At 36.6% G+C, this 27,500-nt stretch overlaps 1 protein-coding gene across 2 annotated transcripts in view; it reads left to right on the top strand.

The window, feature by feature from the left end:
* Nucleotides 1-27,500, top strand: part of PDE7B (phosphodiesterase 7B) — a 355,250-nt gene that overhangs the window by 300,721 nt on the left and 27,029 nt on the right. For both annotated transcript variants that reach the window (XM_056126213.1, XM_056126214.1), the window contains 5 exons: nucleotides 8,141-8,292; nucleotides 9,842-9,905; nucleotides 11,755-11,850; nucleotides 14,694-14,794; nucleotides 16,412-16,543. In XM_056126213.1, the coding sequence (XP_055982188.1) occupies nucleotides 8,141-8,292; nucleotides 9,842-9,905; nucleotides 11,755-11,850; nucleotides 14,694-14,794; nucleotides 16,412-16,543 (545 nt within the window). The remainder of the gene's footprint in view (nucleotides 1-8,140; nucleotides 8,293-9,841; nucleotides 9,906-11,754; nucleotides 11,851-14,693; nucleotides 14,795-16,411; nucleotides 16,544-27,500) is intronic.

The raw sequence follows: 27,500 nt of genomic DNA, 5'->3' as shown, positions 1-27,500 counted from the left end.
ATGCTGAGAACTAGAGAGTTAATCCAGCACTTTCTAACCCCTAGAGACTTAGAATCAACTGAAAGTTTGGTCACCTCAATTTGCTCACCACAAACCATTGCCCTCAAAACTCTGGATTTACTAAACATTTCAAACTCCAAGGAGTGTAGGGTTCAATAAAACCACATTGCGCCTGGCACACATACCTTCTTTAGAACTGAGGAAACTTGACCTGCCTCTTCCTAATTCATTTAAATTTCATTCAAACTGGGATTTTTTTTTAAAAAAAAAAAGGCTCTCTTAAGGGCTTATTTTCAAGAACTTTTTCTCTCCTTACAAAAAAGGGGGGGGGGAATAATTGGAAATAATAGTTTTCAATTATCCCTATGCTCTGGAAGTTAAAGATTCTTAATTCATGGGTTGAAATTAATTTTATGGTAGGTAAAATATGTTCAAAAAACTGCTTATTTTTCCCCAAAAAGAGGGGGGCATTCTATAATTGAAGGGGACCACAGCTGACCCCCTGGAACACTCAGAACGCCACTTCTAACACTTGGGCACAGTAGGGCTGAGGCCAAGAAAAGAAGAAAGTCATTCTACTTTCGTATGACTCATATCAGCCATGTTAGTTTTCTCTTCACTGTCAAGAACATAAAAGAGAAATGGCAATTGAGGAAGAAATAAACATTAACTAATAGAACGAGAGAAACAATTTATCCTGTCTTAAAGATTTTCCTCTTCCTTCTCCTCCTCCCACTCTGTGGCAGTATTGAGGTAAAACTCTTCTTCTAGTGACAGCCGTCAAAAAGTCGTGAGTATTTGTTGTACATAGAAGAGCTAATGACGTGGGACTTTAATATATTGCTATTCAAGATATAATTTTGAAGACCTTAAAATAACTTAACTCCCTTTAACTCAAACTGAGTTCCCATTTTCAAGATAAATTTTAAGGTAATGATGTGCTTGATTGGGGGTTTTAGTTTATTTTTTTCTTTTTTAAGATAAATTTTTTTGGCATTTTTGTTATTGGTATTATATCAGATGCAATTTTTACTTTCTGATGTTAATTACTTTCTTTCAATTTACTTTCTTTCTTTTCCATTCAAGACTAAGCCTAGTAAATGCACTATATATTAAGGAATTCAATTTATATTTTATTTCAATCCAATTGCTCAGAATTTCAAGCTAATTACAATGACTTTGTCATAAAATATAGATGAATGCTGGAGTGTTTGCTTTCCATGTAGGAACCCTGACTTGGTCGCCAGCGCTGCATGGTTCTCAGAGCACCACCAGTAGCATCTCCCAGCATAGAACTGCCCCTGACACCACTTGCTGTCACACACACACATACATACACACACACACAAACCATCCCCACATGCAGAGAAAAAATAGTCCATCCACGTAACAGAAGCTTCTATGCTTGCTAATGTTACATACCCAATCATTTTTCGGCTGTCCTAAATGTCTACCCATTATTTTCTAGCTTCTGTAAATATGTACACGAAAAAGTCAGCAAATTTGATAATTTATGACCACTAATTATTTTTCAAAGACTAAAATAGACATAATATTTTACTTATAAAAGTTCGGGGTAGCTTTGGTTCCTTTTGGCATATGGATAATATATTTAGAGATACTAAGATGTAAAAGATGGGCATTGAGCAAATATTATTACAACCAATTTTCTAATCCGAATTATGCCATTTGTTAAACACCCATGAAATAAACTGAATATACTGTTTAATACATTGAAATAAGTCTCTTTTGAAGACTGACGCTTCGTCAAGAAGACTAGAAGTCTGTTTTATATGTTTTAGAAATCTGCCAATATTGTTTTTCTACATAAAGCTTCTTTTATTTGTTTAAATAATCTACTTAAAATTGATATAAACTGAGCAACTTTCTTTTAGAATTGGTTGTGTTAGTCATAAAATTCTGTTTTGATTTTTATCTTTTTGCTTTGGGGCCATACCTAGCTATACTCAAGGTTTATTTCTGGCTCTGTGCTCAGGGATCACTCTTGGCAGCGCTCAGGGGCTCACTGCATATGGATGCAGTGCCAGTGATCAAACTCCAATTAACCATGTACAAGGCAAATATCTATCTGCTCTGTTATCTCACTGGCCCTTGATCTTAATATTCTTGTGTATGCCTTTAGTTTTTATTTTTATTTGGGCTGGAGCTATAGCACAGTGTTAGGGCATTTGCCTTGCACGCAGCCAATATGGCCGATGTGAGTTCGATTCCTCCGCCCCTCTCCGAGAGCCCGACAAGCTACCGAGAGTATCTCGCCCGCTTGGTAGAGCCTGGCGAACTACCCGTGACGTATTGGATATGCCAAACACAGTAACAACAAGTCTCACGATGGAGACGTTACTGGGCCCGCTCAAGCAAATCAATGAACAACGGGAGGACCGTGATCGTGATCATCTGATCATCTGAACAATTCTACTAAACTTCCAGTATTGCAGGGATCTGAGGCCTGAATTGCAGGATTTGTACTAAGAGTATAAGAGCTATGCAATGAATCTACTATTTTCACTCCAAAAACACCCAAAATTTTTTAAAAATTTTAACCTGATTTTTCAAGTTATCACTCTAATTTAGAACTAGAGCTTGCACATAGAAAAGTTACTTAATTCTTCATTTTGTATGCTGATAGAACCTATAAACTTGCAGCATGTTGTGGAAATTCAATGAAACTTAACAGGAATCTGGCATCCAAAGACATAAAACCTAATGAAAAAGACAGTTCTATGTATAAGAACGAATCTGTCATCGCAAAAGGGGAAAGAGAAGTGTCAGATTGAATGTCAATCCCAAAGAAGGGCAGTGCAGAAAATTCTAGGCCCTAGAATGCCATCTGGAAGTTTGAGAAAATGATTTCAAAATCTTGCATCTTGCACTTTATCAATAGCCTTATTATCTTAAAATAGCATTTGATGATCTTTGTGCAATTGAGAATGTTTTTGTGTATATATTTTAAGTGCCGTTTTCCTAACTATAAATCCATTTAAAGTATTGTGCCACTTGAAAAACTGAATAGCTGTTTTTAAAAATCTGTAATTTGAATTCTTTAAGTCTGTGGCATATTTCCATAATTCGAGGTTATCTTATTTGCTTCTTATGAAAATATGTGTATATAGACATATTCCCAGCTACACAGATTTCGTTTGAGTGTTTTAGAATGAAAACATTTTCCCATAGAATATAAATAAGGAATAAATTACTGTATAAATATTTCCTTTTAAATTTATCCTATATAGAATACAGCAATAACTATTTCATTGATTTAATTTATTTTATTATTGTTTTATCTGAAACTATCTGTCACCACACTTCTTTGCTTCTCTAAGTAGCAAAACCACTTCAAAGTTATCTCTAGTTCAGGTCATAACCTTTAATTTTCCTCTCTCCATCCTCTCTTCTTGAACTCTTTATTATAAAATAATTACAAATTTATAGAAAACTTTTAAAATATAACAAAGAGCATTCACCTTTACTCAAGCTCACCAGTTATTATAGCCACCTTACAACTGTATAATTTTTCATAATCACTTGAAAATTAATTGATTACATCAAACCACTTTTTTTCTCTTTTGGGGTCACACCCTGCAATGCCAGGGGTTATTCCTCACTCTGCACTCAGAAATTACTCCATGGCCGTGCTTGGGGGACCATATGAGATGCTGGGAATTGAACCCAGGTCCACCATATACAAGGCAAACGCCCTACCCACTGTGCTATCGCTCCAGCCCCAAAACCACTTTTTTAATATTTCAGCACATACTTACTAAGAATGGGGCTGGAACGATAGCACAGCAGGTAGGGCATTTGCCTTGTATGCAACCGACACCACCGACCCAAATTTAATTCCTCCACCCCACTCAGATTGCCCGGCAAGCTACGGAGAGTATCTCACCCACACGGCAAAGCCTTGCAAACTACCCGTGACATATTCTATATGCCAAACACAGTAACAAGTCTCACAATGTTACTGGGCCGGCTCGAGCAAATCAGTGAACAACGGGAGGACAGTGACAATGACAGTGACTTCCTAAGAATAAAGACATACTTTTGTTTAAACTCAGTTCAGTTCTCAAAGTCAAGAATTTTATAAACATATTCAATTATCTTTTTTGTTTTACCTCTGATTTCCTCATTGACCCAGTATGTATTCAATCACTTAATCGCTTAATCACTTAACTTCCCGTTAGTCGTCGATTTGCTCGAGCGGGCGCCAGTAACGTCTCCATTTGTCTCTGTCGCATGCTAGTGTAGCCCAATGGCATCTGTTCGCTCTGGGAACATGAAGAGCCTCAAACCGATCGTTCATGATCTTGAGGAAGAAGTCTGACCATCTGGTAGGTGGGCGGCTACACGGTCTTTTGACATCCCGTGGAATCCAGTCAGCAACAGCTCTAGTCCAGCGGTCGTCTTTAAATCTCATTACGTGACCAGCCCATCTGATTTTTGACACCTTGGCAAATGAGACAGCATCCTTGATTCTTGATCGTCGACGGATGTTGGAACTCCGGATTCTTTCTCTCATTTGAGTGAAACGTGATATTCCAAGCATAGCTCTTTCTATTCTTCTTTGGGAGACCTGAATAGCGTTCTCATCCTGTTTGCGTAGGGCCCAGGTCTCTGAGGCATATGTTAATGCAGGAAGAATAGTGGAATCAAAGAGATGTACCTGGAGCTGGAGGTTCTTTGTTCTCTTAGCTATTTCTTCGACATTCTTGAAGGCGTTCCAAGCTGCTCTCTTCCTCCTGCGCAGCTCCGGTGCCAGGTCATTTGTCATGTTGACTTCTCGACCTAGGTACACATAGCTGTTGCATTCGGAGATGGTCGTTCCGTTGAGAGCAAATGGGGCATCAGGAACAAAGCTGTTTCTCATAAACATTGTCTTCGTAAGATTCAGCTGTAGTCCTACCTTTCCACACTCACGGTCAAAGTCGGCCAGCATTTGTGCCGCTTGGCTGATGTTTGGTGTTATTAAAACAATGTCATCAGCAAAGCGAAGGTTGTGTAGTTGCCGAACATCTATCTTCACTCCCATTCCTTCCCATTCCAGTCGTCGCATGATGTTCTCGAGGGTGGCACTGAAGAGTTTCGGTGAAATGGTATCACCCTGCCGAACTCCTCTCTTGACATCAACGATCACTTCTTTGTAGAATGGTGAGACCAGTAACTACAACTGGTCTCATGTATTCAATACCATCTCTTTTTTCCACAAAACTGCGGTTTCCCCCAACTCATCTCTTTTGATTGATTTTCACATTTATACAGTTAATAAAAGAAAGGATAGGGGTTGGAATAATAGAATAGTTGTTAGGGCATTTGCCTTGCACACCACCAACCTGGGTTCAATCCCAAGCATCCTATATAATTTTCCAAGCCCCGCCAGTAGTAATTTCTGAGTGCGGAGCCAGGAGTAACCCCTGAGCACCACTGGGTGTGGCCCTAAAAGAAAACAAAAAGGATATTTGACATTATTTTAATCTTTATAAGTCTATTGAAACACATTTAGTGTCCCAATGTATGACTTGTTATTGAAAGTGTTTTATGGACACTAGAAAAAGATATTCTGTTGGTTAGGGTTGGGATTCTCTATGAATACCTATGAAGTCCATTTTACCTGATTTTTCATTTAAGACCTTTGTTTCCTTGATCTTCTGTTGAAATAATTTGCTGTAAATGGAGAGAACTAAAGTTCCTTACTGTTTTTATATTGTCATCAATGTCTTCCCTTAGATCTATTAAAGTCTGTTTTATGTATTTTGGTATTGCTATGTTGGTAGCAACTATCAGCTGTGGGGTCTTCCTGTCTTTTCTCTAGTTAATAGTTTTTCTTGTATGGTCTATTTTGTTGTTGTTTTGGGTGGTTTTTTTTTGTTGTTGTTGTTATTGGTTTGGCAATTTGACCACACGCAGAAGTGCTCAGGTTTATTACTGGCTCTGACCTTAGGAATCTCGTGGAAAGTCAGAGGGCCATAATGGAGTGCTGAGGATTGAACTCAACCCAAGTTTGCCATGTGCAAGGCAAATATCCTACCTACTGTACTATCTCTCCAGCCTCAAAACTAAAAAGTATTTTTAAATAATAAAATGAACCTCTTTATCTTGTGACTTTATTTGGTAAACTGCTAGAAATGAGTATGAACTTATCCATGACATATATATAATATATATATCTTCCTTTACATATATCAAGATATATATCTTCCTTAATACCAAGTGTGTTCCTGATTGCCAAACATCAGTTGTACTTCACTTCATACATTGTTTTGTTTGCCTTTCTGTCCATGAAACTTAGGTTCATAAAGGGGTGTAGCAAAGGGGTCATTTGAGGGGCTGGTGCGATAGCACAGCGGGGATGGCGTTTGCCTTGTATGCTACCAATCCGGGTTCGATTCCCAGCATCCCATATGGTCCCCCAACCACTGCCAGGAGTGATTCCTGAGTGCAGAGCCAGGAGTAACCCTGAGCATCGCCGGGTGTGACCCAAAATGCAAAAAATAAATAAATAAATTTTTAAAAGGAGGGGTCATTTGAATGATGTAAAATAAAATTAGAGATTTTTAGTAATTTCTATTTAATTAAGGAGCTGTGATTTATAAAGCTATTAATAGTTGGGTTTTAGGCATATAATATTTCAACATCAACCCCACCACCATTGTCAACTTCCTTCCCCCAGTGTTCCCATCTCCATCCTCCGCCCCACCTGCCACCTTGACAGGTCCATTACAAAGTTTGGTGGTTGCAGCTTAAGTCTCTTATTTTCAGTGTAAAGTTTCTGTGGTAAGTTTAATGCTCTATATACACATGTTCATGTTGAATGATGCACATATATAACTTACCTCCTTTTACAATGCAGAGTTCACATAGTAAAAAAGAAGAAGAATGATATACTTGAATAATTTTAATTGGGTGACATTTTGTAAGAGCAGTAGATTTTGCTGTCCTGAGATAAGCCCTTGCAACTATATTAGAACTTATGTAATATATTTGTTTTGGTCACTGCCTGCCACAGAGGAGTGCCTAGGAGGTCCTTGTTCTTTATTCTCTCTACTCCTAGAATCTGCTATAATTTTGAATTCCACAGAAGAAAAGAGTTGGGAAGAGACATGAAAGAAAACTGATTTCTCTATATGAACTATATGCTTTCCTACCAGATTATTCCATTGATTTCAGATCCATAATTGGCTTTTCCAGGTCCCTACTGCTACACTTATGTAGCACTAATGTGAATTATAAAATTTCAGATGAGATGTGAGACATATTGATTGATGTTCAATTAATTTGCCTAAAGTGCTTCTGACAATATTGATAGGTTGTGAAAATAACATGTGACTTGAATATTAAAATATTGACAGGATTAGATGTTATGGCTACTAATAAGAAATAATACACTCCATCAGAAAGTAATCAACCTCTCTGCTTCTTGTCAGGAAATTGAATCTACATCGTTTTTGTGCTGGAAACATTGATTCCTTTTGCCATTGAGACATTAGGAAACAATTTTCTCATATCTAAGATAATATAGTCTCAACTCTTCTAATTTAATTGAAATATCTAATCAGTGTAAAGAGAATATATGATGAGAACAAGAGCTAAATTTTGATGCCTTGGTTTCAATATAAAAGAAAATAGCATTTCTTTCAAATGAATGTTAATGTTAATTTCACTTACTACGCTAAGAATACCAATATCATTAATAAGAAAGTGAAGTTTTTTATTTTATATTTCATGTCTTCCAAAATTATATCCAAAAATATCTCAACATTTTAATGAACACAGTCTATAAGAAATAATATTTTTGTGCTAGACTTTCAAGTTGAGAGTTAATTAGACAGTACTTAAGACAGCATTGATAATATTAAATTTCCCTCCGTTCTAATGCACAGTGTTTTTACATAAAAGGATAAAATGGGCTTTAAAAATATATAACTTACAAAATTAATTGTTTTGGATTTGCTTGGTGGGGCATGGCTTGAGATTTGAGGTGGAAGCATTTAAAATATGGTTGTGGAAAGGCACAATGGTGGTGGTATTGGTGTTTGAATATTAAATGTAATAAATTATTATGAAGAACTTTATAAAAATGAAATTCAAATAAAAATATCTAACTTCTGAATTGATTATTTTCCAGATACAACACACTCAGGAGAAATTGGCACCAAGAAAAAGGTGAAAAGACTATTAAGCTTTCAAAGATACTTCCATGCCTCAAGACTCCTCCGTGGAATTGTCCCACAAGCACCTCTCCACTTGCTGGATGAGGACTACCTTGGACAAGCAAGGGTAAGTTAATTATCCCCCCATAACCTCACAGCAAGCCAGTGGCCAAGAGTACCTGTCTCTGCTGAGAGCACCCAAGTTTGAGTCGTACTCCTGTAACTAAAACTCTGTGATTCTACATAGTTATTTAGCAGATCTTAACTTTCTCCTCAGATACAAAATTAAGGAACACCCACCTCACAGAAATAATCCGAAATGATGCAAAGCACGTTTACAGGCTTAATATATTTATGCCTTACTCATGCTACCTATTATCATTGTTTTCAATGTATAAAGTTTATTTACATAATAAATATTTAGAGAATTTGAACTGGTAGATTAATAATTAGGTAGAACAAAATAAACCTTTGAATTTTCAATGGGTTATTACTTCACTGAAATTATAACCCAATAATTACCCATCTGAATTCCACTTGGGCTGTTAACATGACACGTTGCCTTTTATAATTTTTAATTTATTTAAACAATTTCTATTTGTTTTAGACTTATTTTTACAAAGCACATTACAGTAAAATTTAATATACAATTGTATTTTTAAAAAACCTGCCTTTTACTTCTATTCCAAACTGTCAAAGGGATTTAAATTCGGGGAATAAATTATATTAGTTTGAATGGAACTTAAAGACAATATCTTAATGTTCATGATAAGTAACATTATGCTATGTACTATTAAGAAACATGTGCTATTAAGATCATAAGTTGCTCCTACCCTCCCTCCCTTTCATTAGCTTTGGGACCACTCCAGGCAGGACTCTGCTTACTCTTTGTTTACTTCTGGCAATGTTTATGGTGGTGCTCAGGGATGACATGTGGTGCCAGGGATTTGAACCAAGATCAGATGCATATCTTGCATAAGCACCTAAACCCCTGTACTATTTCTGTGGCACTGCATCTACTTTCAAGTGTAGTTTATAGTGACTTTAAATATCTCAAGTATAATTTATAGAGACTACGGAGTACAATTTTAACAGATACCTAACATGTATGTTTACTAGCTACAAACCCTATCTAAGCACCTTATTAAATCTTTGTAATACCCCTGTGAGATAATAATATTTTTAGCCACATTTTTAAAATTAGGAACTGGGGTTCAAAACAGTTAAGAAACTTGCTCAAGTTTCCACAGCTATGAGCCAGAGACATAATACAGGGGTTAAGTACACTTGCTTGTACACAGCAGACCCTGGTTTAATCCCCACCACCATATAACCCCAAGCACCACCAAGAATTGCCACTGAGACTAGAGCCAGGAGTAAGCCCTGAGCACTTCCAGATGTGGCCCAAAGACAAAAAAAATTTTTTAATCTCATAGCCAATAAGAGATGAGACTGACATGGAACCTGGCAGCCTGGTTTCAGGGCCTATCCCTTTTATTCTGTTAATTAGCAATAGAAAAAGATTTATCACAAACCAGTTGTACTAGACAGTACAGCTATAGGCATTAGTATGCTACTATTTTCAAATTCTTAATTGTTTAATCCATATGTATAAAGTAAATATCTGAGTCTCTTACATGGTTTATTGTGCTGGTTTTTATTTTTTGCCTTTTCAGCATATGCTCTCCAAAGTGGGAATGTGGGATTTTGACATTTTCTTGTTTGATCGCTTGACAAATGGTAAGTCATTCAGAAGAATTCTCACTAGAACATACCCCAAAAGTAGAATTAATTTTATGAAAACAATCTTATTTTTAAAAAGTTATTATTTTTTCCTTTTCCCCCATTCTTCCTCTCAAGACGGACCAGGACAAAAGAAAACTAATTAAGAGTAAGAATAAGGATTACATTGGCCTTTAGTGTCTTACAATAGCTTTTCTTCTGGTCTTAATGATTCCAAAGGAATTTGAAAACCACAGATCAGATTCTTTCCTTAGAGACACATTGGACACATCCAAAAAGAAGGAGGTCATTATTAGTCAATGAAAACTAAAAGTGCAAAAGAGCATCCAATCAGTAATGACTCTCATGGGCTTACGCACTGCCACTAGGTGAGCCCAATCTCCCCATCCTAGGTAAAAGTCATATATGTTTGATGTCAGCCAAAGGAAATCATTGCTGATAAAGTGTAAAAATGCAGGAGAAAGAAAACATTCCCAAGCTTTTCTTGTTTCGAATTTTTGTGCTTATAAAGATTTCTTCAATAAAATAACAAAATCCTATTTATATTTTCACCTGTATGTTAAAATGCGCCCCTCTTGGAGAACCCGGCAAGCTACCGAGAGTATCTCACCAGCACAGCAAAGCCTGGCCAGCTACAGGTGATGTATTCAATATGCCAAACACAGTAACAACAAGTTTCACAATGAAGACGTTACTGGGCCCACTCAAGCAAATCAACGAACAATGGGAGGACCATGACCATGACCATGATGTTAAAATGCTGATTAGCTTCAGAAGCCAATGGAAGATAACACATTTAATGCTGACTGTCATACATCCCATCATCGGCACTGTCCTCCTGTTGTTCGTCGATTTGCTCAAGCGGGCCCAGTAACATTTCCATTATGAGACTTGTTGTTACTGTGTTTGGCATATCGAATACATCACGGGCAGTTTGCTGTGCAGGCGAGATGCTCTCGGTAGCTTGTCAGGCTCTCTGAGAGGGGCAGAGGAATCAAACCCGGGTCGACCGGGTCAGCCGCATGCCAGGCAAATGCCCTACCACCGTGCTATCGCTCCAGCCCCCACTGTGCTATTGTCAGACAGACTGGTATTTTGAAATCACAGAAGACAGTTTTCTCCCTATTTTATTACTTAACAAGTCAACATACAGCTGAAAAGATACCATATAATGTGATAAGACTGTGCTTTACATTGTAAAAATATAAAATCTAAAATTAATTAGATTGTGTAACAATGGCCCTCATAATCGTATGCTTAATTTTGCTCAAATCAACTAAAAAATGGGTACCAGGAAATGAAATTAACTGTGAACAAAAAGACTTAATGGTATTTGGTTTTGAATTGCATAATCATGACCCCCAGAAAAGCATGAATCTACAAGTCAAAGATTGTATTTAACTTAGTAATTAGAGATCCAGTAAGATACCATAGCTAGTTGGAAGGGAATTCAGAGAAACACATACACACAGACATAATCTTACATACCCAATAAGAACAGATGAGGATGCTGGAGTGGTAGTACAGTGGGAAGGGCATTTACCTTGCACGCAGCCGACCAAGGTTCAATCCTGGGCATCCCATATGGTCCCCTGAGCATCACCAGAAGTAATTCTTGAGTGCAGAACCAGGAGTAACCCCTAAGCATTGCCAGGTGTGACCCAAAAAGCCAAAAAATAAAAATAAAAAAGAGGGAAAAAATGTTTAAAAAAACCTAATTAAACAAATTTATAAAGAGGATAAATCACATTAGAAAATTTTCAAGACAGATACCTTAGATTTTATTGTCAATATTAATGTTCATGGTAATTAAAATGAATGAAAACAAGTGACTATTTTTCCATAGGTAACAGCCTGGTCACACTGCTTTGTCATCTCTTTAATACCCATGGACTCATTCACCATTTCAAGTTAGATATGGTGACCTTGCACAGGTTTTTGGGTAAGTATTTTTACATATTCTTAACCCCAATCCCACAAATAATGGCAGACCAAAACACTCTTTAATACAATGTGGCAAAAGGGTCTGTAGTGACAGTACAGCAGGGTAGGCTGCTTGCCTTGCACACAGCCAACGTGGGTTTGAGTCCTAGCACCCCATAGAGTCCCCTGAGCACCACCAGAAGTAATTCCTGAATACAGAACCAGGAGAAATCCCTGAGCATCACCATCCAAAAACAAACAAACAAACAAACTATATATATATATATATGTGTGTGTGTGTGTGTGTGTGTGTGTGTACATATATAATGTGGCAAGAACCATTGTATTCATATAGCATATGAAGACCTAAAGTTAATTATAAATTACTCATCTTAGATTTTTCTTGTTTTCATTAAGGACATTTTTGGGGCCACACTTGGCAGAGCTCAGGGGAACTATGTGGCACACTTGGAGCCTGCATTGTTAAAAATATCCCATAGTCTTTTACTTTTTTATTGATAAAAGCAATCATGTATGCAATGTACCCTCTCTGCTAGGTACTTTAGGTCTTATCTCTAGTCATGAAAGATGGGCATTGCTATTACCAATTGTCCTACAGTTATAGAACAGTACTCAGAGGTTTCATAACTTGCTTGAGATCAACTATTAAAATTTATAAAAACTCAGTTCATTTCTGTCTAACTTAATAAGGGCCGTTCAACTTGAAACCCTGACATTCTTTTACTCTGCTCACCACTCTAAACTCACTCTAAGATGAATTTTTGTATTTATCAGCCAGTTAGCCATGGTACATTTTATTTTTTATTTTTGTAGCTGTTGTTTTCATTTGGGGGGGGGGGGGCTGCACCCAGTAATGCTCAGAGTTTACTGCTGGTCCTGTGCTCAAGGATCACTCCTGGTGAGGCTCAGTTTACCATATGCGGTGCTGGAGATGGAACCCGGGTTGGTGGCATGCAAGACAAGCACCTAACCTCTGTGCTATCACTCTGGCCTTGCCATGGCACATTTTAACCCCCAAATAACTTTCCTCTGCTCTAAGCATGTTTTTGGCTTCTTTTACTAGCCTCGTGGTTGTGCTCTGACTCTGAAGTTGTCAAGAGTTAAATATTGGTGACAATAATAATAATAGTTTTATACGATACTAACATAAATTTTTTTTCATATAAAAAAGTTTTATATGAAAGTTTTTTTAAGATCAATTGTAGAAATCAATTGTAAGATCTAACTCTTTAAGGTTGTTTTTTGGGGGGTTTGGTTTTTTTTGGGGGGGAGGAGGAAGCCACACACAGCAGTGCTCAGGACTTTCTTCTGCCTCTACAGTCAGAAATTACTCCTGACAATGCTCGGGGTACAATATGGGATGTCGGGGATGGAACCCAGGTTGGCCGTGTGCAAGGCAAGCATTCTACCTGGTGAACTCTTGCTTTAACCCAATATAACCTTTGAAATTGGAATTCATATTTTCAATTTTATTGAGAAGATAACTGAGAAATCTTGGAGTTCAATTATTTGACAAAACAAATCATAAGTGATAGAGCCAGAGTTTAAATATAACTGAAAATAAGGCTACTGAATTAAAAGTGCTGATGAAACAAGATAAATATTTTAAAGTAATCAGATTATGGTTTTTTCCAGAAGCATATTCTTTTCTTTGTTTTTATTTTGGGGCCACACAGCAGTGCTCAGGGGTTACTCCTGGCAGTGTTCTTGGGACCCTATCGAATGTCAGAGATGGAACCCCGGTTGGCCGGGTATCAGGCAAGCATCCTACCTGATATACTATCAGCTCCAGAAGCACAAATTCCTAAGAGATGCAATAGTTATAGAGGCAAATAATTCTTATTATCTACTGAATGAAAAAAGGCTATCTTGGATATGTATATGCATCCCAAAGTACATGTAAACAATACATCTTTTGTGTATGGTATCTGGGATTGAACCTAGTTCTCATGCATGTAATCCATATACCTTTAAAATTTAGATAAGTCCCCAGCCCAACAGGACTGTGACAATTTGATGTAGAAATATCATCAAAATCTATAATCAGATTCATAACATGGACTGAGAGAATACGGTCACTGTTTCAAATCTGGACATTCTACAAATCCTAATGCATTATATCCTAAGTACTACTGAGGTCATTAGTTGAAGAAAACTAGTGGCTTCCCTTAATAGCAAAACAAAATTGCTTCTGTTTAAGTTTCTACTTTATTTCAAGAGCTCTCTGGTCCTTAGACTGAGAGGGCATGAAAGATGATAACTTAATGTGAGCATGAAAACAGTAAAACTAAGGAGACCCCAGTCAGATCAATGTAACACTTTGAATTTCTGTGAAGAAGTCCAAGATTTGCTTTGGTCAGTATTTGTTATTCATGTGATAAACCAATCTTTGACTCTTAGGAGTCTGATGCTACCAGAGCTTTTTCAAAGGAAGTCTCTTTTATGGCATATTATTCATAGATGGCAGCAAACTTAAATAATTAAACTATGGTGTGAAATAAAGTTGTCCTTTTCCTACATATTTATTTTTCTTATGAATGAGAGCTTTCATAGATGCCAGAAAGGGGTGATTTATAAAGGTGGTGTGAGATCCCAAGGGCCTCACAAATCCTTTTGGCCTTTCTCCCCTCTGCCTTCCCTCATCTCTCCACTGAAAACGGTCCAGTAGAACTGCCAAGCTTGCAAACCATGTTCATTTTTAAAGGATCCCCAGGCTGCACAATTTGGAGACATTAAAATATTTAAGCAAAAGAGACTCTCAGTAAGACTGAGAGTCAACAAGACTCTCAATACCCTTCCTATTCTGGTTTTAGCTTATCACGTTATGTCTTTGTCTCCTAGTCATGGTTCAAGAAGATTACCACAGCCAAAACCCGTATCATAATGCTGTTCATGCTGCCGATGTCACCCAGGCCATGCACTGCTACCTGAAGGAGCCAAAGGTAAGCCAAAAGCCCAGCTATAAGTTCAGCCTCCTAGAAATGCCCAGGAAGCTGTGTGCTAGATCCCAAATCAACCAACATATCAGAGTGACTATGTTATGGTTCATTTGTAATATGAATACAATTGTTTATATTAAAGTTCCAGTATCAGCTTTGAAAATGTCATACAACACTCATTAAAGAGAATAGATATTTGCTGAGGTTCTCTTTCACATTTTGTTTATTTTTAAGGCTACATGACACCAAAAATAACCCCTCTCGAAAACTATCTGTATCAGATATCTTCGACAGCTCTATTTGTCTTGGACCTTCGCCATAAACCATACCAGTCTGAATTTTTCTGGGAAAGCCTCTTACCTCATGATTTTTTATTAACAAATAGAGTCAGAACTCCTAAAGATTCAAGCTCAAGTTTTGTTTTGATTTTTCCTTTTTTTTCTTTTGGTCAGTGCTATGGATTGAACCTAGGGATACTATGTATATGAACTATGAGTTCTACCACTGAGCCAACTCTCTCCCTTCAAGTTTCAGTTCTTATGTAAAAAGTAAATCAGCCCCCACCACAAAAAAAAAAAAGAAAACCATGTGAACATCAAAGTCCTCTGCTATAATAAACCAATTCAAACTTATAATTGTAGCAATGCTTATTACTGAAAATTTGCTAGACATATCAAACTCAGGAAAACATACAGGATGAATTTTCATAAGGTTTTCAGAAAATGATACCCCAACCAAAAATCTGTTAGTTCAAGAAGTTTTAATATTTGCCACTAAATATATTCTAGTGCCAAACATACATTTTTAAGTGTGCAATACCTATAAAATATTCCAAAAGCATCAAAGGTTTTGAGGGGCTGGAGTGATAGCACAGTGGGTAGGGTGTTTGCCTTGCACACGGCCAACCCGGGTTCAATTCCCAGCATCCCATATGGTCCCCCGAGCACCACTAGGAGTAATTCCTGAGTGCAAAAGCCAGGAGTAACCCCTGTGCAAAGCCGGGCATGACTCAAAAAGCAAAAAAATAAAAATAAATAAAGGTTTTGAAAGTTGTAATATACCACACATTCGTGTATTTTAAATTATTAATGAATTCCAATTTTTCTGCTTTTTCCCTAACTGAACAAAATACGTGAACTCATCTATTTCTATGATTTATTGAACACTGAAGAAATAGGCAAATTTTACAGTCCAGTGCACTCTTAATGTTATGTTCAAAGTACAATGAATACTAAGTCTACAGTAATTTTTTTTAATGTCATCACTTTGGCCTCAACTTTTCCCTTCACTTATAACTTTCTATAGGAGCCAGGCTGATGTCAGACTCTGGCTTCTCTCCACGCACTGTAGAGCAGTATTGTCAATAGGCACCAATACTACAATGACAAAACAAAACAGAGTGGCAGTAGGAAGAGGAGGCCACTGGAATGATGAAACCATTTAAGTTGCTTAATAACTTTCCACACCATACTTTCTTTTTCCTTAGAATTGCATGCAACTATAACCTCATTGATTGCTTCAGAGAGTAAAGGTCTGAATGAAAGTCCTGAGCAAGACCATGATGATTCATTCAGTTAAGCTCAGCCAAAACAAATGCTAACCAATTTGTTTTTTTAACAGCTTGCCAGCTTCCTCACACCTTTGGACATCATGCTGGGACTGTTGGCTGCAGCAGCACATGATGTTGACCACCCAGGGGTGAACCAGCCATTTTTGATCAAAACTAACCACCACCTGGCCAGCCTCTATCAGGTAAGGGAGTCAACGTAGAGCAAATGGGATACAGGATGGCCAGTTGTCTCAAGGCTAAAGCTAGTGCTTGCATTTCACTCTGGGTTATAGCTTTCCTTGGGAGCCAACTTCCCTGTGTCTATGGTGTAAGAGAAATAGCTCAATCAGCTGTAACCAGGGACTGGAGCAATAGCACAGTGGGTAGGGCGTTTGCCTTGCATGTGGCCAACCAGGATTCGATTCTCAACATCCCATATGGTCGCCTGAGAACTGCCAGGAGTGATTCCTGAGTGCAGAGCCAGGAGTAACCCCTGTGCATCGCCAGGTGTGACCCAAAAAGCAAAAAAAAAAAAAAAAAAAATAAGCTGTAACCATTGCTTTCTGTGTGATATCTTTCTCTTTATTCATTCACTAACTAGACAATTGAGGGTTCAGACTCCTTAGGCATAATTTACAGGGGGGAAATGACACTGCTAGTTGTAGAAAGGCAGAAAATCTAATACTTCTTAATTAAGTATTTGTTGCAGACACAGCAATATTTGTTGCTGAGGTTCGGATGATTCCAACTAAACATGCATCAATTTATCTTGTGAGAAATCATAAAATAATCATCAGAAGATGTTATCTTAGCATACAAATTTGAGAACTCAGAGAGTGAATGAGTTCATACAGTGTAAATGATCAAAATCAACTATCTTTCTTTTTGTTTGGGGCCATCCCTAGGTTATTCCTATCTCCCAGTAGTGATAGGGTTTTCCCTAATGGTGCTCAGGGGACTTTATAGTACTGGAGATTGAACCTAGGCATCCTACATGCAAAGCATATGTTATGGTGCAAAAGAAATCCAGGATGTCTCCAAAGGAGACTAAATTGGTTTACAAGGGTATCCAAAGAATTCAATTTGCTCCAAAACAGATTTTGAAATTCTATGAAGTCAAACAGGATTCTAAAATCTACCCTCTTTATAGTTGGAGAATCTCTGATTCCTTCAAAACCATCTTGCAAGTAATGGCCAGTTAGGTCATTCTATAAATTATATTTTCTAGATGATAATCCTAATTTCAATTTCAATTAATGTAGTCATTAATGAACTTTATTGGTCTCTAAATGAGATGCAAATTATACAAAAAAGTAGGTACATTTTGTCATTTTTTAAAAAGTTCAGTGGTCAGGCAGGATAAATAAAGCAGGTCTTTATGCACATGCCTTACAAGCTGCCACCCCAGTTCAATCTCTGGCACCACATGACCTGAGCATCACCCCCTCGAGAGCTCCAGTATCATTTCGGTGTCCTTAGTTTTCTGTAACACATCTGAATCCAAGTATCACTATATCCTGGGACCTCATATTGAACTCCAGCCCAGTTACCCAAGAATCACCAGGAAGGTTCTGGAGCCTCCTGACCACTGCCCAGAAGGCCCCCACATCCCCCCCCCCAAAAAAAAAAACAAAGAAAAGTTCAGTAGCATGAATAGACTGATTTTCACACAGAAAAGAATTATTTGTGAAATTGCTTAGGGCTGGAGCAATAGCACAGCAGGTAGAGTGTTTCCCTTGCATGCCTTGCAGACCTGGGTTTGATTCCATCACCCCTCTCAGAGATCCCAGCAAGCTACAGAGAGTTTCTCGCCCGCACAGCAAAGCCTGGCAAGCTACCCATGATGTATTCGATATACCAAACACAGTAACAATAAATCTTACAATGGAAACATTACCAGGCCTGCTCAAGCAAATCGATGAACAACGGGAGGACAGTGCTACTATGCTACAGACATTGCTTAAGATATTAACCGTTGTGTCATAAAAGAATTAGTCTAAAAAAATAGTGTTAGAATTTTCAATATGGTTCTTTGATGATTTTTAATTGGCATGAAAATCATTGAATACAAGGGAATCATTGATCTCAATTTTACCTGCCATTTTGAGAAAATCCAGTCTGAAAGCATTTCTGAAAGAACCCTAAAAAATATCTGAATTATTTATACAAGATGCTAAACCTTGAAGGTGCATTTATTTCTAGTAAAAAACAACTAGAATATTTAAAAGTCTTTCTCTATCCAATTCACTAGCTTAGGGCTAGTGCGATAGCACAGCAGTAGGGCGTTTGCCTTGAGCGCAGCCAGCCCAGCCAAGCCGGGTTCGATTCTTCCGTCCCTCTTGGAGAGCCCGACAAGCTACAGAGAGTATCTCACCCGCACAGCAAAGCCTAGCAAGCTACCCGTGACATATTAAATATGCCTAACACAGTAACAACAAGTCTCAAAATGGAGACGTTATTGGGCCCACTCGAGCAAATCAATGAACAACGGGAGGACAGACAGACAGATTCACTAGCTTTAGGAATATATATTGCAAGATTTTTGATCTATCTAGTAGGAACTTTAGCTCTTGACTCTCCATAAGTGGAGTAAAAACAGCTTTAAATTATGAGCTAAAAATAAAACATGTAAAAAAACAAAAATAAATTTTCTAAACCATCTCAGAAGGTCAATTTATGTCTAGAGAAAACTATAAACATTTTAATGGGACTGGAAGGACTAAAGCCCCAGACATATTTTTTTAATTTTCATCTATTATTATTTTTTTTCATTTTTTAAAAATTTTTATTAGTGAAACACCATGAGGTACAGTTGTAGACTTACAAATTTTTGTGCTTGGATTTCAATTATACAATGATCAAATACCCATCCCTCCACCACAACACCCAAAAGGAGAGAGAGAACAAAAGGGAATGCCCTGCCACAGAGGCAGGGTGAGATGGAGGGATGGGGAGTGGGAAGGATACTGGGACTCTTATTTTTTTCAAATATGAAAAGGAAAGAAAGAAAATAGATCAATAGGATTAATGATGGGGTCAGAAATTCAAATCACTCAATAGGATTAATCACATGGCACCAGCTCAGTGTGCTTATACTCCAGAACTTATACCTGGCATGGGTAAAGGTAAAAGGTAAAGGCCCTCCCGTTGATCGTCGATTTGCTCGAGCAGGCCCAGTAACGTCTCCATTGGAGACTTTGTTGTTACTGTGTCTGGCATATCGAATACTCTCGGTAGCTTGCCGGGCTCTCCGAGAGGGGCAGAGGAATCGAACTCAAGTCGGCCATGTTGGCCGCTTGTAAGGCGAACGCCCTACCCACTGTGCTATCGCTCCAGCCCTGGCATGGGTGGGACCCTAAATTTTATTCTGAGCACTTCAAAAACATTTTTTATGTAACTGTTTACATAATTTTAATTTCTCACAATAAAATAAATAAGACCTATTCACAAAGCTAAAAAGTTACTAATAGTACTGACTGATATGTAATAAAAATGAGAGCCATAATAGTTTGACATACAGAATACAAAATACAATATAAATTCTCATTTAGACAAGAAGATAAAAATGTGCCAGATGTTAAAGACATAAAAATAAGAAAGTAAGTATAGAATTTCATTTAATGATGAAGAATTAAGTACTCACTGCTAATTACTAAAGTTTTTACTCAAAAGAAAATAATGAGTTGCTCAAATTTCTGAAGTGAAGACAATTTTAATAATACTTATTCCTTTGTAAGACATAAACCCCAAGTTCTCAAGTTCTCCAGATTTTTCAAACAATATACTGTCTTGTGTATTTTTTTTCTTTTTTAGTATTATGTATTTTTAATTAGCAACTACTTATAGAATATGATATAAAATGAAGCACTTATGGGATCTAAAGCTACAAAGGTAAATAAAATATAATCTCTGCCTCAAAATTTTCAAATTTACATTCTTAAAATGTACAGGGCCAAAGATACGCCTCAGTGTCAATATAAACGTGTTTTATCAATCATGAAACCTGTGTTCAATCCCAGACCCTAAGAAAAGACAAAAATAAAAGCAGATAATTAAAATGTGTAACATTTAAACTAAGTTAATCCTAGCTTGAAAGAAGTTTAAGGGAATTAAATATAGGTGATCTAATTTTTAAGTCTTTGAGAACTAATACTTAATTCTATTCTTTGTCATCAGAGATGCAACTTTAAAATGACTTTTTTGTTTTCCTAGCAATGAATTTTTCCAGATCTGAATTTATCTATCTTCAGATAGGCAGAATCCCTCATAGGGAGGAGAAAAAAAAACTTTATTAATGACTAAAAGGAAGTTGGGCTCAATGACCATTCTCAATATGCTATCTCCAGCAGTTCTCAGATCAAGTATTATTGAAAATGAACATACATGTTCTTAAGTTTTAAGAAGAGTGTTAAAGACAAACCAATATCACATAATAAAATAAAGATAGTACCAATGCTCTGAGAAGGGTAGGATAAAAGCTGAAAATTTTATCAACCCAGGGGAGAATAAGACAAATTGTTTAGAAGAACTAAAAATATTATGAAATTTTAATTTGTCCCCCAAAGTGTATATTTTATACTTGATTACATGCCCTTACTTATTAAATACCTATAGAAACTCTCAAGATATCAAGAAAATTATCTGTAAAATACAAATCAACAGTTATGGATAATCCTTAATACCATGACACAAGGCTGTGCTAAATGTATTTGTTGTGTGTTATTAATATTCATAGTAGCCAAGTTCAGTTAGTACTTTTACCATACTTTTCTCCATAAAGATGATAGTTAGGAAACTGAAGTTCTTTCTGAAAAACAAGGTAAATTAATAGCAGAGCTAGAATAAATAAACCCACAGGTCCAAAATAGCTGAAAATGGACAGTACCAGTGGCCAATAGCCGAGCAAGATGCTGCTATGCATAGCCCCCATGCTCAGACCAATGTCTTGGGCATATTATGATGATGATATCAGGTCTCTTTTGTAGGAACTATGGAGTAGCTATGTAGGACATGATCTGGATTAGAAAATGTCTACTCTGCATCAAGTTATACATGAAGAATTGGCATACTCTTAAACTTCAAAAGGACAAAAATCAGCATATTTAATATATAATAATATGTAATATTAATATATATTCATATATAATAGAGAAACTGAGAAAGACCATTAACAACACAAAATATTTTGAAATATCTTTTGAAGTAATTTTTTTTCCCACAGGCCTATTGATAGAATATATAAATAGGCTATCAGTAAACTGTGTGCAAACTTTTACAGGAAATATCCAGGCACATTTTTTTCCTAGGGAGAAGATCCACAACTTACACTTTTAATTTTATAAGTAATTACAGATTCAATAAATATCAAGAGGTAAGTAGTAGAAAAAAGTTTATAAATGAATTATATGCATACATATAAATATAGTTACATGTGCACACATTGTACATGCACCCACCTTTGGTTAACAAAGAATGCAGAAGAAAGGATGTGCCAGGAATTATGTGACTTTACGAACACCCTGTGCGTGACTTTCCTACAATTCAGACTTACTATAAATGAGATAAAATGGAAGAGGGTTTCCTCTCCCTCCTTTGTTGGCTGTGCTCTTTTAGTTTTAGTAAATAAGATCATTGCATAACCTCAGGACAGAGATAAAGAGGGCCAGGGCAGCTCCAGTGAAGGCCAGGTCATAAGGCTTTTTCCCATTGTCTGCTGTCTGGGCTGGTCTGACTAACTGAACTGCCAACCCAAGTTCAGCAACAGGCAAATATAAAACACATCCACATTGTACCTCTCTCATCAGATTAGAAGCAGTCTAGGTGTTCATGGTGAGCCACGAGGGTAAAGAGCATGTGAGAGCTAGAAATGAGGAATTATCTTCTGTTCATCCTACCTCTAACACAACATGCCCACATGCACTCAGCAGTTGCATGAAATAAGCATTAAGTCAAATACAATAATGTTTATTACAATTATGTAATAAATCTTTTTAAAATTCAATTTAAACACCCTGTGCATTCAATTTAAATTCAATTTAAAATTGAATTTTCTTCAAGTTCAACTAGTGGTACAGCAATGTATTTGAAAAAAATTAATATTTGTTTTTGTGTAACCTGACATTTATGTTCAATGTGGTCTTGTAAAAATCTGTGACTATTTTTCTGCAATGGTGCATTATAAGCCCTTAAAGAAAATAACCACTTTTTGTTCTTTATGACTCTTAACCATAAACATAAAGTGGACAGGATTGGGAGAAATATTCCTTCATCTTGGTCCTATGTCCTCTATTCAAACAAGGAGCTGTAAAGATCACACATAACCTTGCAATTTCTTCAGTAAGTTTGAAATTTGGGCAAGTAGCTTAAAAATTGTATAAAGGAGGTGCAAATTTGCTTTTCTGTTTAATATAAAGGTTGCTGCTGCTTACAGTTGAGGAAATGCTCATGACCTTGACGTGAACATAAGCTTCCTCCATGGATGGCAATTGGTATACAGGGTCCCTTCTTTCATATTAGAGTCTTGGCAGATGCAAAAAGAACAAGAGAAAGGTATTTTCCAGCAGGCAATAAAACATGCAGTGCTCTACTGTTTTCAAGGGCTCCATTCTTGTTTAGGACTCTGGGAGCTTCTGTTCCTCTGAGACCTCCTCACTGTGGCTTTTGCAGCATTACCAAGGAGACCACTGGGCTTGTTTGGAAAGAAGGCAGAGATTCATTATCTCCTGGAGTCTTGCTTCTCTTGTGTTGTGAGAAATTAGAAATTTAAAAAAAAGAAAGAAAGAAAAAAGAAAACCTCAGCATAAGTTCCATTTGTTTTTCTTCTAATATACTCTGGCTTTAAAATGTGCTAATAAGTCTGATTCCTGTTGTACACCAGAGTCTGTTTACGAACATCATTGTCGATATTTAAATCAGCCTAACAAAGAGAGGAGAACAACAGTTTAGAGTTGGCTCGTAGAATATCAAAACTGATCTACCAGAATCTCTTTGATGAAAAGACTCTTGATTTAATTTGAAAACCTGTGTTTGCATTTTATTAAATTCTAGATGTATGGTTATTCAGGAACAAAGGATTTTATTCTCTGCTAGAATGAATAACACTTGATAATTCAAATAAAAAGGCTAAAGAAAAGTTTTGTCTTAGGGGCTTTTAGAAGGGTTTTCTTTTTTCCCAATTAAAATTCTAATAGATTTGATGACCACAAAGGTGAATGTTTATTCTTTTGATTTTAGAGTATAGATTATCCTAAACAGTATGACAAGTTAATGACAATAGGATACATGTCATTGGGATCATGTGAAAACAAATTTCATTGAGTGTGTCATGAAGTGATCCTTTCCAGCCTCACTTTCTATCACTATTTTCCTATATTGCCTCGTCCAGTTGAAACTACTTTCAGATTCCAAACATATTGCTTATTTCTTTATTCATTCAACAAGTACTTTCTGAGCATAATACCTGCCAACGGCTAGAAACATATAGATTAACAAAACAAATTTTAAAACTTTTCTATGGGGGGAAGTGGAAAATAAGTAAAATATGTGGCATTTTAGGAAATGACTGTTTCCAGTTATTTAAAAAGAGCAAAAACAAAGAAGGAGGATGTAAAATGTCCTTCTTCCTTCCCACATAGCTCTTCAGAAGGCTTACTTTAATTAAGTATATTCTTTTTATATTGCATATTTCTGTCTCCTAATTCATACTTTGTATCATGATTTGAATATATCTTCCTACTGAAGATCTTTTTCTTTCAAGTCCATCTTCCATTCTTCTCCTAAATGATTTCACAGCCCCATATCACGCCTGCTATCACAGTATTTATCTCTTTAAATGCTATTGTCTGATTAAACATCTCTGTCTCCAAAGACTACATTTTTGGACACCCAGCTCACTCTTTATGTTGTTACTCAGCATCTGGCAGAACTGTTGTTCAGTGAATATTTGTTAGGTGGTGAAATTCGCTGGTTAAGTGAGTGGATGTTTGGCTGATTGGTGGGATTGCTGGCTGATGGATGGATGGATGTGTGTATAGCTACAGACAGACTGCACACAGAAGCAAGAAAGACAAAACCTGAGTAGCTCTGAGAAATCAGGAATATTGGCAACAACAGCGCCCGCAGAGATCCAGAATAGAAATCTGGCAAGCAGATGCAGCAGCACTCAGACCAGAGAGACCGCCAAATCAAGGCATGCACCCCACAGTCTACTTAGTAGCTACTCCTGCTGATTTTTCCATCCGTACTACCCCCACATCAAGAGTGCCCATGAAAATTGAGAAATATCCAATGAAAATGTCTTTTTAATGATCTTATTATTTGTTTATCTTGGAATTGACAAATGCAATCTGATATATGTTATTTCTAGAGTGATTTACCTAATCTCAGTAGTCTATGAATGTGTGGTGGGAAAGAACCCATTGCAATAATAATTTTTAAGTCTCTTTTGCCTCTACCAAAATCTAAGGATTTCACAACAGAACATCCAAAGTCTAGTTCCTAACAGCTATTGACCAAAAAAATCAGACAGTAGTCTTTCTTTTCACAGTTATTTAAACTTTTGCAGCTCCTGAACGTTGAGTTTCAGAAATTAATTACTCCGTATCCATTCAACAAATATTTACTTATTTAAGTGGCACAGTGCCACATACTGGGGCACAAAGATGAATAAGATATGCTCCCTGGTCTCAATGGCAATCATGTATGGCATTAGCTTTCAAACTTGGCATGTGTGCCCATGGGAATACATGTAGACTTTTCAAGGAGTACACAGGCATGAATAGTGCTAACAGAATCCACTTTCAGGTCTTTAAATTGACCTGCCTGAAATGTGCTCGCTGACAGTCAAGCCAGTTCTACTTTTTCAGTCCTCAATCCCAATTAACCTTGTTTCTACTTTACAAAAGAAAGACAAACCTCTTGCCCACTCAGAGTAATACTGCCACAATGGGGTGTGTGTATTGAGGGGAGTTGGGGGAGTGCAGGGACCACCAAAAGAACAGCTAAAGACCTTAAAGGAAGTTTCTTAATAATTGAGTTACTAAAACTCTACCATCCATGAAAGAAATAGACACATTGCCAAGAAATTTTTGTTCTTAAGCATATTGCTTATTTTCCAAGTTTGCAAACCACACGTTTTGATCAATTAGTTACTGATAACAATTGAATTAAAACTCAAATGCAGAAAATTTTCCTCTTGGAGCTTATGTTTTTAAATATTGTTAAAAGACTCTATTTCAAATTCTGAATTAAAAAATAAATTTCCCAAATAGTCTTTTCCCCAATGGGTAGTGGGTGGATATAAAATGCTATTTATATTTAGGGATCCTTAGATGTTTTGAAATAAAAGAGGGAATACCAGTTCTGGTTGGAGAACTAAGATAAATTTTTTTCTAAACAGATGACAATTTAAAAAGTTTGTTCCTGAAATAAGTGTGTGTGATTTATCATTGAGATAATTTATCCTCAATCTTAATATAAAGGTAAAGGCCCTCCTGTTGTTCATCAATTTGCTCAAGCGGGCCCAGTAACGTCTCCATTGGAGACTTTGTTGTTACTGTGTTTGGCATATCGAATACGTCACGGGGAGCTTGCCAGGCTCTGCCATGGGGCGAGATACTCTCGGTAGCTTGCCGGACTCATCAAGAGCTGGAGCGATAGCACAGCGGTAGGGCGTTTGCCTTGCACGCAGCCAATCTTAATATAATTATGAAAATTTATAAATAAAATTAAATTATAAGATTTTGGATTTTTCCATAAAAGTCAATCATAAAATGACTTTACATTAAAATATCAATAGTCATATACAGGATACCACATCTTTTGTTACAATTTAAAAGTTGTTTTTTTTTTCTAGACCTCAATTTTTAAAATTAAAGAGAGAGCAGCAGATTTTCAAAATTATTTTAAAGGGTTAATGAACAAAATATGTAAAGATCCAGAATGATAGTACAGCACATAAGGCACTTGCCTTGAACAAAACTGATTCAAATTCTATCCCTAAGCACTGCCAAGAGTTGTCCTTGAGCACAGAGCCAGGAATAAGCCCTGAGCATATCCAGGTTTAGTCCCCATACAAAAAACAAACAAACAAAAGTAGATAGATAGATAGATAGATGATAGATAGATAGATAGATAGATAGATAGATAGATAGATAGATAGATAGATATCAGTGATGCTTGGGAATCGGGCCAGGGAACAAAGCTGTTGTCTGCATTCTATCCTTTTAGGATAGATTTATGAAAGTATTTGAAGAGAGATAACTGGGTCACCTTTGGTTTCAGAGTTAAGAAGGAGAACAGGGAAGGAAAGGAATCTAGTGGGGAAGTAAGAAGAAGTTGACAAGTGGACAGGAAGTAATGGGGGGGGAGGTAAGTGCCAAGGGCCTTGGGTACATAGATGGTATAGAATGGTAGTATAGCTATAGAACCAACCCAGAGTGTCAATAACTTTGAAAGCATGAGACTCAAACTATAACGTCCAAACTTTAAGATGTGCCTGGCATGGAGAAAGGCACAGGGTAGGAGGGAACCTGGGGACACTGGAGGGAAGTTGAAACTGGTGGTGGAATTGGTGCTGGAATATTGTATGCTTGAAATTCAACTATAATAACTTTATAAATCACAGGAACTAAGCAAAAAAAATTAAATTTAAAAGATACATTTTAAAATTTAAATTTAAGGATAGTTGCAAATTGGGAAGGGAGATATTAGTTCTCACTGGAGAACTGAGATAAGTCTTTTCTAAACAGATGGCAATAAAAAAAACTTTGCTCCCCAAATAATAGGTGTGTCTGATTTACAATGAGGTGATTTGTCCTCACTCTTAATACAATTATTAAAAATGATAATAAAATTAAATTATGAAATTTTGTATGCTTCTATAAAATTTAAGTATAAAATTTCTTAATTGAAAATGATAAATTTTATAAAATTATAAAATTTTTACCCTGAAATAATAGTGGATGTTTAAAGATGTTTACTTTAAATATTATAAAATTATGTATTATTACCACCATTAACATTTAGAATATGTAAGTGTTTAATAAAATAATTATAAAATTATAATAATTATAAAATTCTTTAGCATTCTTGTGCAAGGAAAAAATGCATTAAACAAGCCTTTTCGTTGACGTTTTCAAAATGATAGGGAATACAGTAACT

The sequence above is a fragment of the Sorex fumeus genome, unplaced genomic scaffold (assembly GCF_029834395.1).
Source record: "Sorex fumeus unplaced genomic scaffold, SorFum_2.1 ptg000061l, whole genome shotgun sequence".
Lineage (NCBI taxonomy): Eukaryota > Metazoa > Chordata > Mammalia > Eulipotyphla > Soricidae > Sorex > Sorex fumeus.
The sequence above is the reverse complement of the archived record's forward strand: the minus strand, read 5'-3'. Positions and strand labels throughout refer to the sequence as shown.